Source organism: Aulostomus chinensis, chromosome 14 (assembly GCF_037954235.1).
Source record: "Aulostomus chinensis isolate RoL2024-O1b breed Wild chromosome 14, RoL_Achi_v1.0, whole genome shotgun sequence".
Lineage (NCBI taxonomy): Eukaryota > Metazoa > Chordata > Actinopteri > Syngnathiformes > Aulostomidae > Aulostomus > Aulostomus chinensis.
The window spans coordinates 20,785,151-20,802,085 of NC_141333.1; the positions used below are offsets into that span (position 1 = coordinate 20,785,151).

Genomic DNA, 16,935 nt, shown 5'->3' on the forward strand with positions numbered 1-16,935 from the left:
TGATTATTAACATATCGCCGTTCTCATCGGTGACAGTAATGAACCCCGTGGAACTGGAGTGCGACGCCGCTCATTACATGAAGTCATCAAGATAATTCTGATAAGACCGAATCCATCAGTGAGACGTTTCCCAGACCACTTGTTCAAACCCTCCCTGATGATGCAGGAGAATCTGATCCTCAAACTCCTCTTTTTTTGCTTGTTTTTTTATTTTGCTGAAGAGAAAAACGTAAATGTACAAAACTTTTTTTTTACTGCGACTACAAAGCGCGGGTTTGCCTGTAAATGGTAGGAAGTGTGGTGTTCCGGTGAAGGTTGCTATTGAAACTGTTCCTCCTCCTCCTGCAGCCGTCTTCCTCCATCACAGGGCAGGTGGAGGGCAGCTGCTTGAAATGGCGGAGGAGAGGGGAGGAGAGAAGAAGTACTGCAGAGAGGCTGCAGGCAAAAGCAGGAGTGGAGCTCCGGAGCAGCCTGGAGGAGGAGCGACTGAGGAGCAGCCGGACCGGCAGGACACAACCAGTCAAGGCAGGCATGAGAGCATCAGGCTTGTTCAACACTCAGCTCCAGCAGACGGATCTGTTTCAGCTTTTAGACTTTGTGTCTTGTTTTCTGCGTTTTGTGAGATTTATTGAGATGAAAGCATGTGAGACGCCTGGTGGTGTTAAACCTTCGCTGTGACTGGAGCTGCTGAACACGGAGATTCTCCTCTGGAGACGAGTAGTGGGACAGTACAAGTACCTGAAGTGGCTGCAGCTGTATGGCTGGATAAATATTAATTCATGTAGCTCCCCCCCCCCCCCCCCGACGGAGTAGAACTGGACCTTCATGGAGGGCAAATACACACATTGTGTTGTTGAAATGCAGGAGAACATAAATGCCTGGGACTGCTTTGATTATCAGCCGTTCAAGGACAGTTTGACTCTCACCTGCAGTTTAGTGTCTTTTTCATGATTTTTATTTCTCGTAATGTTTGTTATTGCTTTGCGATTCTGGGGAGACGACAAACTGCTCGCACCGTCACTGGTCAAAGTCTGCCCTGAGCTCACTGGATCTCTGGATTTAAGGGGCGGGCCTTCAAACAGGATTTGTGACATCACAAATATTTAGCTGATCCTGGTCCAGTTTTCAGCAGCTACTAGTTGGATGTGGAACTCTGGGTCCTCCAGGTCCCCAACGGTGAGAGCGACGTCTGGGCCTGCAGATAAACACAAGAAATAAAAGTGATGTTTGTTAATAGAGACGATGTCCAAATGTCCTTCCTGTTCAGTTCCAGCGAACTTTTCAAAATGTGTCAAAGTTACTCAGCATAAAAAAGTCCTGATAGTAATTGGTTCTAAATCTGAGTTTTTCCTTCCCGTAATAGTCACCAAAGGGTTAATGGCACTGAAGAGGCTTGGCTATGTCCATGGACAGCACCACTACAGAGTCCTGGAGGGGGATTTTGTGGCCCCAGGATAGAAACTCGTTCCCTCAATTTTATTGATTTGGTGCCACAAGATGATGAGAAAACTTGTGCCAATGCTGCAAATGATTTTTCAGTTGAGCTGCGAGGGAACGACTCTGACCGGTGTTTGAGGCTCCAGTCCACCAAGTTCACGAGCGCACAAACATCAGTGACACCGAAGCTCAGCCTCGCCGTTGTCCTTCAGTCAGGGAATCACCGTGACGCCACTGAGCGTTAACTCGTTCTCTTGTTCATTGCTTTGGTTGTGTGTCTAGCTGACTTTTACCCTCCCAGCTGGTTGGAAGTGAAAAGTAAGTCTGAAGCTCAGTTGCTGACTGGGTTTGCGTGTCTCAACAGGTGAGCTGAATTCCAGAGGAGCCCACCTGAGACCTGCAGCCGCCTGCACACGCTCAGATATTCATCTTCCTCTCAGGCTGCTTCAGGTTCAGATTGGTGACGCCAGAGCCAGACTCATGCTACAGGTCAATGTCTGCAAATGCTGATGAATGTGGAGATCCCCTCCACTGCTGGGGTACCAGGAGGGAAACATGTCCACTCAAACATGTTCACACAAACATGTTCATACAAACATGTCCACTCAAACATGTCCACACAAATATGTTCATACAAACATGTCCACTCAAACATGTTCACACAAACATGTTCATACAAACATGTCCACTCAAACATGTTCACAAAAACATGTTCATACAAACATGTCCACATTAACATGTCAACACTAACATGTCCAAACAAACATGTTCACAATGACATGTCCACACAAACACGATCACATAAACATGTTCAAACAAACATGTCCACATTAACATGCCAACACTAACATGTCCAAACAAACATGTTCACAATGACATGTCCACACAAACATGTCCACAAAAACATATTCCTACAAGCATGTCCACACAAAAATGTCCACACAAGCATGTCCATACAAACATGTCCACACAAACATAATAATAATAATAATAATAATAATACATTTTATTTAAGGCGCCTTTCAGGACACTCAAGGTCGCCGTACAAGGTTAAAAACAGGGCAAACAGTGCAAAGCAAACAAGCAAAATTAAAAAAGCAACAATCATTTTGGAGCAGAGCAAACTACACAGATTCATAGGCCTGTCTGAAGAGGTGGGTTTTGAGGTGTGATTTAAAAGAGTCTATGGATTCAGAGTTTCTGAGGTCAGGGGGGAGTGAGTTCCAGAGGTGGGGGACCGAGCGGCTGAAGGCTCGTGCCCACATGGTGGAGAGACGGGCTGAAGGAACGGTTAGGCTGAGGGAAGAGGCAGACCTAAGAGACCGGGTTGGGATATTGATTTGGATGCTACAGGTCAATGTCTGCAAATGCTGATGAATGTGGAGATCCCCTCCACTGCTGGTGGTACCAGGAGGGAAACATGTCCACTCTAACATGTCCACATTTTCACACCAACATGTCCACTCTAACCTGCCATAAAAACATGTTCACATTAACTTGTCAACACTAACATGTCCATACAAACATGTCCACACAAACATGTTCACACAAACATGTTCATACAAAATATCCACTCAAACATGTCCACACAAACATGTTCACACAAACATGTTCATACAAAATATCCACTCAAACATGTCCACACAAACATGTTCATACAAAATATCCACTCTGACATGTCCACACAAACATATTCACATAAACATCTCCACACTATCATATCCACTCAGGTCAGTGTCTGCTAATGCTGATCGATGTGGAGATCCCCTCCACTGCTGGGGGACCAGGAGGGAAACATGTCCACACTAACATGACCACGCAAACATTTTTATCCGAGCATGTCGATACAAAAATGTTCACTCTAACATGTCCACATTTTCACACAAACATGTCCACACTAACCTGCCATAAAAACATGTTCATATTAACTTGTCAACACGAACATGTCCATACAAACATGTCCACTCAAACATGTTCATACAGACATGTTCACATGAACATGTCCACACTAACATGTTCACACTACCATGTCCACACTATCATGTCCACACTAATATGTTCACACAAACATGTTCGTACAAAATATCCACTCTGACATGTCCATACAAACATGTCCACATTAAGTTGGCGATGCTAACATGTCAACACGAACATGTCCATACAAACATGTCCACTCAAACATGTTCATACAGACATGTTCACATGAACATGTCCACACTAACATGTTCACACTACCATGTCCACACTATCATGTCCACACTAATATGTTCACACAAACATGTTCGTACAAAATATCCACTCTGACATGTCCATACAAACATGTCCACATTAAGTTGGCGATGCTAACATGTCAACACGAACATGTCCATACAAACATGTCCACTCAAACATGTTCATACAGACATGTTCACATGAACATGTCCACACTAACATGTTCACACTACCATGTCCACACTATCATGTCCACACTAATATGTTCACACAAACATGTTCGTACAAAATATCCACTCTGACATGTCCATACAAACATGTCCACATTAAGTTGGCGATGCTAACATGTCCACACTATCATGTCCACACAAACATGTCCACACTAAAATGTCTACGCTAACATGTCCACACTATCATGTCCACACGAACATGTTCAAACAAACATGTCCACAAAATCATATCATATCATACCACTCAGGTCAGTGTCTGCTAATGCTGATCGATATGGAGATCCCCTCCACTGCTGGGGGACCAGGAGGGAAACATGTCCACACAAACATGTTCACACAAACATGTTCATACAAAATATCCACTCTGACATGTCCACAAAAACATATTCCTACAAACATGTCCACACAAACATGTTCACACAAACATGTTCATACAAACATGTTCATACAAAATATCCACTCTGACATGTCCACACAAACATGTTCACACAAACGTGTTTACACAAACATCTCCACACAAACATGTACACACAAACATGTCCACACAAACATGTTCACACAAACATTTCCATACAAGCATGTTTATACAAGCTTGCACATACAAACATGTCCTCACAAAAATGTCCACACAAACATGTCCATACTGTGCACACAACCATGTCCACAAAAACATATTCATACAAGCATGTCCATACAAACATGTCAACATAAACATGTCCATACTGTCCTCACAAAAATGTCCACACAAACATGTCCATACAAGCTTGTACATACAAACATGTCCTCACAAAAATGTCCACACAAACATGTCCATACAAACATGTCCACACAAACATGTTCATGCAAATATGTTTATACCATGTAATTAGAGAACCTCCAGCATGTCATTGTCATTAACCCTTTGGTGACTATTATGGGAAGGAATACCCTTTGTGTCCCTGAAGACTCCATCATGTCAACAACAGCTTTGACACCTTAATGTGCGATTCATCCCAGAGACTGAGTCCTGATGGGGGTGCTAGAGGGTCAAGTATTCTGTGTTCTCCTGTGGACCCACTTGGTGGGCAAACAACTCAACACCTGAGCAGGAACACCCAGGCCCAGAAAGGAACTGGTGGTGTCAGGGGAGCCCAGCCCTAGCTACTGGTTGACATAGCAGTCAGCCAAGACTGCAATATTCACAATAGTGTTCTCAGTACAGTTCTAGCATCAAAATCAGCGTGCTGTTCGTACTAGTATCAGTACTAGTACTGTAATGTTCTGGTGCTTCATTCAACAAACCTCCAGGACGCCTTCTTCCATCTACGTAACATCGCTAAGATCAGACACATCCTGGCTCAAGAAGATACAGAAAAACTAGTCCCTGCTTTTGTCACTTCCAGGCTGGATTACTACACCCCCCTCCTACCAGGCTGGACTAATAAGTCCCTAAAGACTCTCCAGCTGGTCCAGAACGCTGCTGCCGCTTGTTGACTAGAACTGGTAGCAGAGACCAGGTCTCTCCTGGACTGCTTCTCTGCATGGCTCCCTGTCAGATTCAGAACAGAATTTAAAATTCTTCTTCTACCATCAAAGTCCTCAACAGTCGGGCTCCTTCATCCCTGACAGAGCTCCTAGTCCCCTATGATCCAGCTAGAACCCTTCACTCCCAGGATGCAGGGTTCCTGCTGGTTCCTAGAGTTCTAACAGTAGAATGGAGCCAGAGCCTTCAGCTATCAGGCTCCCCTCCTGTGGAACCGTCTCCCAGTTTCAGTCCAGGACCCAGACCCCCTCTCTAGGTTTAAGAGCAGACTTAAGACCTTCCTTGTTGATCAGGCTTATAGTCAGGACTGCTTAGGCTGGCCCTTAGACCTGCTGCTATAGGCTCAGACTGCTGGGATCTCCCATGATGCACTGGGCTTCTCTCTCCTCCTCCTGTCCTCATACGTGTTACTAACTCCTCTTCTTCGCCCTCATCTCAGATCCTGGTGCTGCTGGAGGAGGCTCCAGACCTGAAGAGGCTCCAGCTGCCACCCATAGCTCCACCCGCTCTACTAGGAGGGAGGTTCTCCACCCGCTCTACTAGGACACACACAGGAACCTGACTGGTCTTGACATCAGACACTGAAGAACTGGGAATTTTACTCAGAACAAAAATACAGACCAGCTGCTTGTGCTGTAATTGGCTCAAATTCCTCTTCCAGGTATCAGCAGCACACCTGAGTTTCCTGTCAAATGATGCTTGGTGCTCTCTGTGACTGACGCTCCTTAATACCAACAACAGAACCTCATAGGATAAATAAGGGTCTATACTAGAGGCTTAATAGTTTTAGCGTGATTCCTATATTAATATGGTGTTATTATCGGTGTCACTACTAATGCTGATACTCTCCTGCTTGTATTGTGCTTGATGTAAATATTATTATTAGTTCTCAGTATTTTACGGTCTTGCTAGCACTGATGTGCAGCTCGCTCGAGTGCTGCAGTGTCGCTCCCCGCTGATGTGGGATCAACGCTCATATTTTTCATCCATAAAAATACAAAAAGTCCTTTTGATGTAAGAAAACGTTAATGTGTGAGTAGGTGCCTGACACGCCCATGCTGAGCTAAAGCTAACCTTTAGCACTGTATACTCAGAGTATTGCTATGTTCCAGAATGATGCAGACCCTTTTGGGTCTGCATCATTTTACCAGCACTGTGTTTCGTGTACATGGCCCAGAAGCAGCAACGTTAGCACTGTTAACAAAAACACAACAATGGCAGTCGGACGGACGTCGACGTCCCCCTGAGTCTCCAGATCAGCAGAACTTAGCCTCTGCGTTCGTAAACAGTCCTGCTGTGTGATGGGGACACCTGTCGCTCATGCACAGTTCTACCATTCACTACAATTAGAGTAATTTGTTCTCTAATGTAATATGTTAATATTTCTTGTTATCAATGACAAGTGACTGAATTCCTGGACATTTTTTAGGGGTTCATTTCCTTTCCAGCAGCTTGGTAGCGCGTTGACATGGAGAAGGAAATCGACCTCACGCACCGTTCCATCAGTTGCACCTAAAACACGTTGGACCTGCTGGTCTATTAACAGTTAGCTCTTAGCATTGCTAAACCCAGAATCTATGATGTGACTGTTGCCATGGTAACAACACGGCAACTGACACTCAAGGGGAGATGAGACTTATAAGAGATTCACAGTGAGATGTGACTCACGTATAGCGCCCCCCCACACACGCTCTCGCTCACACTTTTGAGTTGTATTTTCCTGCCCTCTAGTGGAAGCAGCTGGACCTGCAGTTATTTTCAATTCTGTTCAAGCATCATAAGTTGCACAAAAATACAGATTTTCATCTTTTGGGACCTAATGGCCGAGTTTCCATGGTAGCAATGTTGTCTGCTGGTGACAGGAAGTAAACAAAGCTGAGTAGAGAACAGGATGAGGATCCCACTTTGTTGAGTAGCGTCAGATGAATGATGGGAAACACATTCAAGGTCATCACATGGTCCCACGGTAGGCCTGAGGAAGACTGATTAAAGCTGCAGTCAGTGATGGCGGAGCCTCACGTCACTGTGTGTGTGTGTGTGTTGCAGAGGGCTGTTGAGATGAAACCTGCTAATATTTGGATTTCACATGAAGACGACAGCTGCCGCCATGCTGTGGCAAGTGAGCTGATTCCATGTTGACATCTTTTTAATGACTTTATCTTTATCAGCTCTTGTATTTTTATATCCTAAGGTACCTTTTAAGACCTGGCAACAGGTGAAAATTAGCACAGCAGCTAACTGTGGCTCATTTCCAGCTACTTGTCTGTTGGTGGACGAGCATCGTCCTGATCAACTAAACAAACGCTGCTGTAGGTCAGATGAAGACAATCACATGACGTAAACCAAAAGAAAGATGAAAACCGACAGACGTGTGACGGACTAAACCAGCACTACATGAGTACACAAGTACTGCCTCACAAGAAGAAACATTCACAGAAACTCTCCTCCATGTTCCTGATTAGACATTCTTACCTAAGTATTACTGTCAATGTCCCCTTGCTCTTCTGGTGTCCCAGCATGTTCTATCAAAGTACTTTAGACGAGATACTATGTTGTACTTCTGTCAAGTACACTGCCACTAGACTGCATAGGTCTCACGAGAGTATGTTGCATCCGTGTTCCACTACTCTGGTCTGAAGGGATCTTGCAGTCTTGTAGTGTGATCACTTCTTTTGATACCATTGACCACCATATCCTTCTACAGAGACTGGAACCTGTCACTGGTATTAAAGAAACTGCACTAAACTGGTTCAGGTCCTATTTACTAGGTCATCTCAGTTGGTACCAGTTAATGATGGTTCCTCTGAGACCACTACAGTCAGTTCTGGTGTTCCTCAAGGGTCTGTGCTTGGACCAGTCCTCTTCACCCTGTACCTGCTTCCTCTAGGTCACATGATCAGGAAACACTCCATTAATGTTCTCTGCTATGCAGACGACACTCAGCTGAACTCATCAATGATCCACATGGAACAAACCAGCTGACTAAACTGGAGGCCTGTCTGAAGGACAGGAAAACATGGAGGACCATCATTTCCTTTATTAAACTCTGGTAAACTGAAGTTCTTGTGCTGGGCCCAAACACCTGAGGACCACCTGATCTGATGAGACAGGTACCCTGGATGGCACCACCCTGGCCCCCAGCACCATTGAAGGAACCTAGGAGTTCTCTTTGACCAGGACCCTTTAACTCCCACATTCAACAAATCTCCAGGACGCCTTCTTCCATCTACGTAACATCACTAAGATCAGACACATCCTGGGCACTGGGCTTCTCTCTCCTCCTCCTGTCCTCAGACGTGTTACTAACTCCTCCTCTTCTCCCCTCATCTCAGATCCTGGTGCTGCTGGAGGAGGCTCCAGACCTGAAGAGGCTCCAGCTGCCACCCGCTCATGTCCCCGTCTGTCCATCAGTCTCTCCTCCTTTCTCTCCCTCTTTATCTCTGTCTTCCTCCATTCTCTGTCTTTGTCTCTGTCCTGCTCTCTCTCCATCCCCACTGATCCTGGATCTGCTCCACCTTCCTGCTGGTAAAGGAAGGTTCTGGTGGCTGCTGTTGCAGGATGTGCTTGCTGATGGAGAATTGTTGGGTGGAGGTTCATTGAAGGAGGGAGGTGCTGGACCTGCTCTACTTCGAAAGAGTCAGGACAGAACTTTGGTTGGGGTTTGGCGCTACAGAATGAAAACTGACTTGACTTCTTCCCTGGATGTGGTGGTTGCATGTGGTTCAGCTTGTACTTTAATAGCATAGTTGCATGAGCCATTACTGGATGGTATATAAAAATACTTGAACAGATCCCTCATCGAGCCGGTCGTAGTGAGTCCTCAGCGTGTTCAGCTTCTCCTGAGAAGGTCAAACCTCCTTCAATACACTGCCATGTTCAGCTCCAGTAAGAGAACCCAGAACATCTGCCTGCTCATTACGGAACGTCACGAGAACGTCGGCTCAACACACAGGAAAGAGGCAACAGCGTCATCCAGCTGACTGAAGTTTCACCCAAGGAACACTGGGGGGCAGCAGAGGAACAAGTCTCACCTGACTGTGCCTGACTGGAGGCACATCAAGTCCTCTCAGAGACTCGCCATCGCCTCAGGACATCAACTCGTATTGATGGGTTCCTTGATTTTGTTCTAGAAGACCAACAAACGATGACACCAACACGAGTTTAACATGGTTTATATACAAGTCAAGAATAACACAGGCCACTCCACATGTCTGAGGGTCAACACATCTGACTTCCTCATTCACACGTCCACGTCCTGTGTGTTGTTTTTGTTTGATGCCACAAGCTTGAGTGTGTGTGCAGATGAAGACAGAACAGTTCCACTGCTGCTCCGCAGCTCCTCTTCATCACTTCTTTTGGGCCATCGACAAGCTGAAACACACCAGTTACCAAACATGTGAGAGGGAATAGTTGAGTTACCAAGAACTACTGACGGAACCGTGGGGACGCAGCCACGTGCCACGTGCTGTGCATGAGACAAACGGAAAACGAGGTCCAGAGAAAGCTGAACATGTCTCCTACCAGCAAGCTGACGAGCTGCATGTTCCTGGTATGAACACTGACCTCATCAGGACCTCGAGTCCTCATGGGGACCAAAGACTGCTGGTTCTGTGGGGCACGACCTGATCTATGACTTCCTGGTTTAAGTTCAAGTGAAGGTGTGAATGGAGGTCAGGAGCTGGTCGAGGGTGGGAATGTCCACATGAATGAGGTCAACGGAATGTTCTAGTAAGGGCAGCTGCACAAACCTGTGTGTGTGTGTGTGTTCTTGTACTTGCTACATAGTGAGGACATTTTATCCGGTCCTCACTTCTTCAAAGGGCCGTTTGAAGGTCAAGACTTGGTTTTAGGGTCAAGGTTCGAACCAGGTTCTGGTTAGGTTTAGGGTCAAGGTTAGGGTCAGGCAGTCAGTTGAGATGGTTAAGGGGAGGGGCTCGGGAATGTATTACGTCTATGAAAGTCCTCACAAAGACATAAGTACAACGATGTGTGTGTGTATGTGAACCTACTTGTCAAAAAAGGTCTGGTCTTGGAGGTTCAGGACCAAACTGTCAGCGTTAAGGTAGACTTTGTTCTGAGACGATGCCACCTGGGAAGAGACAACCACCTTCATCATCATCATCATCATCATCATCATCATCACCATCACCACCTTCATCATCACCATCACCCCCCCCCCCCCCACAGCCATCAGCAGGTAAGCTCCAGTATCTGAGCCCTGACAGTTTCCATCCTGTCAGAATGTCTCGATTCAGATGAGGGAGATGACAGCAGCGCCACTTGTGCTGACCGTTTTGGCGATGTTCTGGGCTGCTCGGATTCGCCGCAGCTTCAGGTAGCCTGGGTTCTTGGTCACTGCTTGGCCCAGCTGACACAAACAGAGTTTTATTGTAGTTAATGGATTTGTACAACAGACAGCCAATCAAGACCGGTGACGACTCCTTGAGCTCGGAGGTCTCCTACCATTTTTGCAGCTTCAGCTTCTCCCTCCGCCTGGATGATCTTCTGCCTCTGATCTTGTTTGGCTTTCTCCACGTAGAACTGGGCTCTCTGGGCCTCCTGCTGAGCTAAACACACATACCTCATTATACAGACATGTACGTATGTGGTATTACTGCTTTCCCAGAGCACACACTCGTGTACACACAGGGTTTTCAGAGTAAACCCACTAATGAAAACCCGTTACTCCTGTTCCCGTTGAGAGGAGACGATGCGTTCCTTCTGTTTTTCCTGGGGCATCACGCTGGATGTCAGGAACACGCCGTGGTGCCACAGACATGACGGCTGTTGTGAAAGCAGCACGTTGAGCAGCAGCATGCATGTCAGTGACATGTTTCTGATGAGATTATAGCTTCAGGCTGATTTTCTAACTCAACACTGGGTGAACCACGTCAGAGTGTTGCTGCTGGAACGCCAACGGCTGCATTTATATCTTATATGACAACGTCATGGACGTTACTGGCGGACACAACAGGACTTCATTCCACTGTTGATAGTGGAGCTCCGCCCACTTGCCATGTGCTTGAGATGAGAAGTGCCAATAGCCGGCTACACGTGACCACATTCACCAGTGATTAGTGTTCCACCAATGCTGGTCAGGGCGGAGCTGATGAGCACCTGCGTCTACTGCAGGGTCATGTGACCCAGCAGTGAGTGCTGATCAAAGGTGTTAGCAGGTGTTAGCGTCACCGCCGCCCACAGCAGCGCGCGAGGTCACTGATTGCTTACTTCAGGCTTCAAATGTGGGTCAACAACTTTCATTGAACAAATTCCAGGGTGAACCCCGCCTCTCACCCGTAGACGCTGGGATAGGCTCCACCCCCCCCGTGACCCTTACTAGTGAGGAATAAGCGGAAGACGACGATGGATGGATGGAAATTCTTTAAAGAATCCGACATGTCAGCAGCAGTAACCCACAACATGGCTCACCGACTTGCTTGGCCTCCACGGCGGCTGTGTACTGGCTGCTGAAGCTCAGCTCCGTGATGGACACGTCGTCAAGGATGATGTTGAAGTCTTTGGCCCTCTCAAACAGCTCCCTGCGCACCAGCAGCGACACCTGGACCCGACAGCAACACACACCACCTTCTGTTACAGCAGCAGCCAACTCACCATCCTCACATCACGCTACGACCAAGCCAGCCCCCCTTCTAAGACTGGAGCTTCCAGACAAACAGCCGGAGCCCTCAGAGGGGTTGGACCAGTTCCACGGTTACAGGCGTCAGACGGAGTTGCAGTAGTTTAACTGAATTCACTAAAAAAGCCAATCAGATGTGGATCATGTGATCCAGCTGAGAGAGGACCACTTAGATGCAGAGTGTGTATGAGCACAGACCTACAAGGGACAGAATGTGTACTGTAGTACTGTACCAGTCCTTCATGCCCTATTGTCCGATCAGAGTACTGACTGCACCTGCGCTCTCTGGGTGATGAGCTGCGAGGCGTTGAACTTTGCCACCACCGACTTGAGAACCTCATTGACGATGGAGGGCAGGACTCTCTCATCGTAGTCCTTCCCCAGCTGCTGGTACATGACGGGCAGGTTGGACGCCATGGGTCTGGACAGAACCCGCACCGCTATGTTCACCATCTGCAGATCTGCACACACACACACACACACACACACACAGAGTTTCCATAGATCTTCAGTATATACCCTAAAAGACCAATTAATAGCCTGATGTCAAACTTCCGCCAGGTCTCATATGATGGCCGAGGGTCCGACCTCATTTTGTAAAATAGACACCTGTCTCAAAGAAACGCCACGTACGTTTTAACACCTGGGGGCCATTAATTGTATCTTAACTTGGTTTCATGTACGATTTTGCAATTTATTTTAACTTACCAGTGATTTGTGTCGCATGACGTTAGTGCACCACAAACCGCAAATCTTCAAGCTCACGGTTCCATGCAAAAAAAAAAAAAAGGATCTGCAAGGCCGACGCGTTGTCACCTTGCAGATCTGCTATTTTGCCCGCATGAGACTGTCGTGGAAGTCGAGGTATACGGGCCTCAAGTTGTCACACCCCAAACAGCAACAGCACAAGTACCAAGAAGCATGGCGGATGAAAGTGAACGACCGGTGGATGAAGGGAACTTGGTGGAGAACTGGGAGAGTAATGGCCAGGAGTTTGATGAAAATGCCAACTTAAGAGTGAGGAAAAAAAGATTTGATTTCACGTTCAAACTAGCGGTGGTGAAATATGCTGAGCAGCACTCCAGAGAAGCAGCCGCCAGACAGTTTCACGTGGATCCCAAGCGCATTCGAGAATGGAAGAAACAAAAAAAGTGAAATGACTTTTCAGGCTGACTCGGCTGGCAAGGGTGCTCGTTTGTCAGGTGGAGGGAGGAAGAAAGTGAGTGCGGAGCTGGAAGCTAAACTGTGCCAGTGGATTCACCACATGCGTGGACGGAACCTCAGAGTTTCCCGAAAAATGATTTGAGTTAAGGCCAAGGAGATGTACGCTGTGGTGGATGATGAGAGAGATGGGGGGCGTTCGAGGCGAGTGTCGGCTGGCTTTTCAGATTCCTCCGGCGCAACAACTTTTCTCTTTGGAGGAAAGCAACTGTTGCTCATAAAGATGCTCCTATTGATAAGATTGTAAACTTTGTCATTTACTGCGGCCGGCAGATACAGAGCAAGAAGATCACCGCGAAAGATATCATCGCCATGGATGAAACAGCTGTCTGGTTTGACATGGTGGGTGACAGTTCAGTTGACGCAAGAGGCGCCCACTCTTAAGACAACCGGCCACGAGAAAGCTCGCATCACGGTGGCCCTGGCAGCCAAAGCCGACGGGACTGAAGCCTTTCGTTGTTTTCAAGGCGGCCGTCCGCAATGTAAAAGCGATGCAGAACATCCCCGGAGCCGTGATAACTTCCTCCCAGAATGGCTGGTTCAACGACAACCTGATGAAGGAATGGCTCCAGAAGGCGGTGGGGAAATTTCACTTTGGAGCCAAGTTGCTCGCATGGGACGCGTACCGCTGTCATATCACCACCAAGGCAGAGCTGAAGAGGGGGTACGGCGTTACTATGGCTGTGATACCTGGAGGCTGTACCAAGTACATTCAGGCCCCCGACGTAGTGTGGAATGCGCCCTTCAAAGCCCACCTCCGTGACTCCAACGACACCTGGATGGCAGGTGACACTGACAAGACTACACCAAGTCAGGGAACCTGAGAGCTCCTTCTCGCCGCCTACTGATCGACTGGGTCTTCAAAGCCTGGAATGCCCTGGATCGGGACACTGTGATCAACTCATTTAAGGTAGGAAAAAAAGCACCACTTGTGTGTGTGTGAGTGAGTGAGAGAGAGGTGTATGCACACGGTAGCCACTGGCTGATTTTTTTCTTCGTTATCCTCTAAGGTGTGTGGGCTGACTATAGCAGCAGATGGGATTGAGGACCACCTCATTCATTGCTTCAAGGAGGGGCAGCCATGCCAGGCAGGCAGGGAGCTGCTTGTGAGGGCGAGGGGGGAGGCTGCTGAGGCTTTTGAGGAAGAGCATGAGAGCGATGAGGAACAGGAGTTACAAAACAAACTTGTGATTGAATACGAGGATGATGAGGGGGAAGGAGGGGAGGGAGAGGGCGAGAGTGAGGAAGAGGAGATGGGAGGCGAGGAGGAGGACGACGAGTGGCGCTGAGTTTTAAGTCTTGTGGGACCACCATGGCTGCTGTGTTGTTTTTTGTGTTTCAGTTTTACAGCGGAAGATGAGGGCATTATTGTCACAGGAGGTCAGGCCTTTTACTGTTGCTGCTATACAGTAATTGTTTGTTTTTATTTTCAGCAGTATTCAGAGTTTACAGAGTACTACAGAAGGCCTCTTTTTGTTACTGTTTTGTGTGGTATGCACTTTTTGTAAACCTGATATTTTGTACTGTAGTTTTTCCTTTCTCCTTTTTTATACTAATAATTGCACAACTGCCTCTTTTTCTGACCGTAAAGTGTTCTTGGGTACAGTGTTCTCTGGACAATCTTGATGTTTGCACCCCTGTTCTTTAAAGTACTACAGTATATTGTTATACCTTGTATACCTATTGGTAAAAAAAAAAAAAAAGGCCCAGTGCTGGCCAGTGCCAAAATAAATAAAAGCCTTTCACCAATAGACGCCTGGTCTCTTTTAAACACCCGGGCTACTAATTGGTCGTTTACGGAATTCAGTTAATCCAAACATTAAGATGGCAAATGTGTCAATCAAATCATTGTGTGTGTGTATGAGAGAGAGAGAGAGAGAGAGAGAGAGAGAGAGAGAGAGAGAGTCCAGTAGTTTGTTACCTTTGCTGCCAGTCAGAGAGGAGATCTTCCTGGGTCTGGCTCTGATATCATAGATGATGGGGTACTGGAACCAGGGGACCCTACGACACAGACGCTGGTTTAACCCCCAGGGCAAACAGCCGGGATCCTGACACACCAGTACACCCCCCACCCCTCCTCCATCAGTTGGTCTCACCTGAAATGCAGCCCCTCAGCCAGAACAGTGTCCATCTGCATCCCTCCAATCCTGTTGAAGATGATGGCTCGGTGACCGCCCTCCACTACATACACACACACACACACACACACACACACACACACACGCACCGAGATTACCTTACATGTACGACCTAGCGTAGTTAGCACTGTGAGGGTGTTTCTCTGTAATCCATCATCAGGAAAATCTGTTTTACTAAAAACTTTGCAATGATAAAGCGATCATGAACTTGTTTGGCTGCAATGATGTCGTGGTCGCTGCACTGGTCACACCTGGTATTTGCTGCTGTTGCTGGATCTGACTGGTGTGTGTTTACCTGTGTAGGTGGCTTCTTTAATGCCATAAGCTAAGGCGCCAGCTCCAAGCAGCAGCTTCAGGCCCAATCCCGGCCCTCTGCCCCCCGACAGGGACATCCGACCCGTCAGATCCCTCAGGCTCTGGGTGAAGCGCTGCAGCAGGTGTGTGTGTGTGTGTGTGTGTGTGAGGATGAGAAAGATTCAATTAAATAATGGACAGGAAACCACATAATTTCTCTGTTCGTTCATCCTTCTAATAATTTGTCAAAAATGTTTACTGATCTGATGACCCAGTTGATCAGTATGAAGACCAGCTGAGCATCTCTGGGTCTGGGGAGGTAGTCAGACCCCCCCCCCCCCCGTCACTGAGATCCTGCAGTCACTCAGTCACTGATGGTGAAACCAACTTAAGGCTTGAGCACGTCGGAGACCATCAAGTCAAAGGCGTCTCAATTTAGTTTTGAAAAATGACATCAAGTGAAGTTACTCGCGCGGGCACACACGAGGGAACGGAGAAACTCACGTTAATGCTAACGCTAGTAATTAGCATTATTGCGTATGCAGCAACTAGGCTTCTATAACACAGTAATGTTGCAATAATAAGAAAATGGAGTAATACTGTAAGACCTCATAGTATATGAACTAATAAGCTGTAACTTTCACACTAGAGACGGGAGCTGGTCTGAGGAACGAGGAGGAACTCCCAACGACTCGCTAGCCCGCAGTTAGCTTCTCTGCTATACTGAGCTAGCAGGCTAGCACGGTGCGAAGCTGCTGCTGCTGCTGCTGCTGCCATCAACGCGACCTTCGGTTGGTGACAACGGCTGAAGTTTGGCTTTCCAGGAAGGTCCAGAGATGCTAATCAATGCTAACTGACTAAGTCCAGCTGACCGGCCTACGCTTCTCACGAGCTGGTTGCCCCCGTTCGTCACCGGACCGCCTGAGTGACGGAAGCCGGACTCTCAGCACCGCCAACACTCGGTTTGTTAAAGATTCAGAATCCACACTTACATTCGGCTCCCTGCTCGCCATGCTGCTTCCTCACGTCAAGCTCCAAGGTCGTGAATGTCCCGTCTTCCTCGTGCACCGCAAAGACTGCTGGGACATGTAGTATGACGAAGCGTGGCCCCGGTTTTGCGGTAGAATAAAAATAAATATAATATCCATCCATCCATCCATCGTCGTCTTCCGCTTATTCCACAGGTCGCCAGTCCATATAATATAATACAATTATATAATATGATATAATATAATGTAATATCCA

The 16,935-nt window shown here is 47.2% G+C and overlaps 1 protein-coding gene and 1 long non-coding RNA gene across 2 annotated transcripts; one reads left to right on the forward strand and one right to left on the reverse strand.

The window, feature by feature from the left end:
- The first annotated feature begins 1,800 nt into the window (after positions 1–1,800).
- LOC147250105 (uncharacterized) lies at positions 1,801–10,350 on the forward strand. The gene is made up of 3 exons (XR_015119240.1): positions 1,801–1,926; positions 5,840–6,061; positions 8,733–10,350. It is a non-coding gene; the product is annotated as an uncharacterized LOC147250105 (long non-coding RNA).
- phb2b (prohibitin 2b) lies at positions 9,556–16,814 on the reverse strand. Its single transcript, XM_086224267.1, has 10 exons — positions 16,683–16,814; positions 15,692–15,824; positions 15,355–15,439; positions 15,180–15,259; positions 12,314–12,498; positions 11,830–11,959; positions 10,864–10,967; positions 10,691–10,768; positions 10,410–10,489; positions 9,556–9,771 (listed from the first exon to the last, which is right to left on the reverse strand). The coding sequence occupies exons 1-10, from the start codon at positions 16,701–16,703 to the stop codon at positions 9,747–9,749; spliced, it is 921 nt and encodes a 306-aa protein (XP_086080393.1). The 5' UTR covers positions 16,704–16,814; the 3' UTR covers positions 9,556–9,746.
- Between the last annotated feature and the right edge of the window lie 121 nt (positions 16,815–16,935).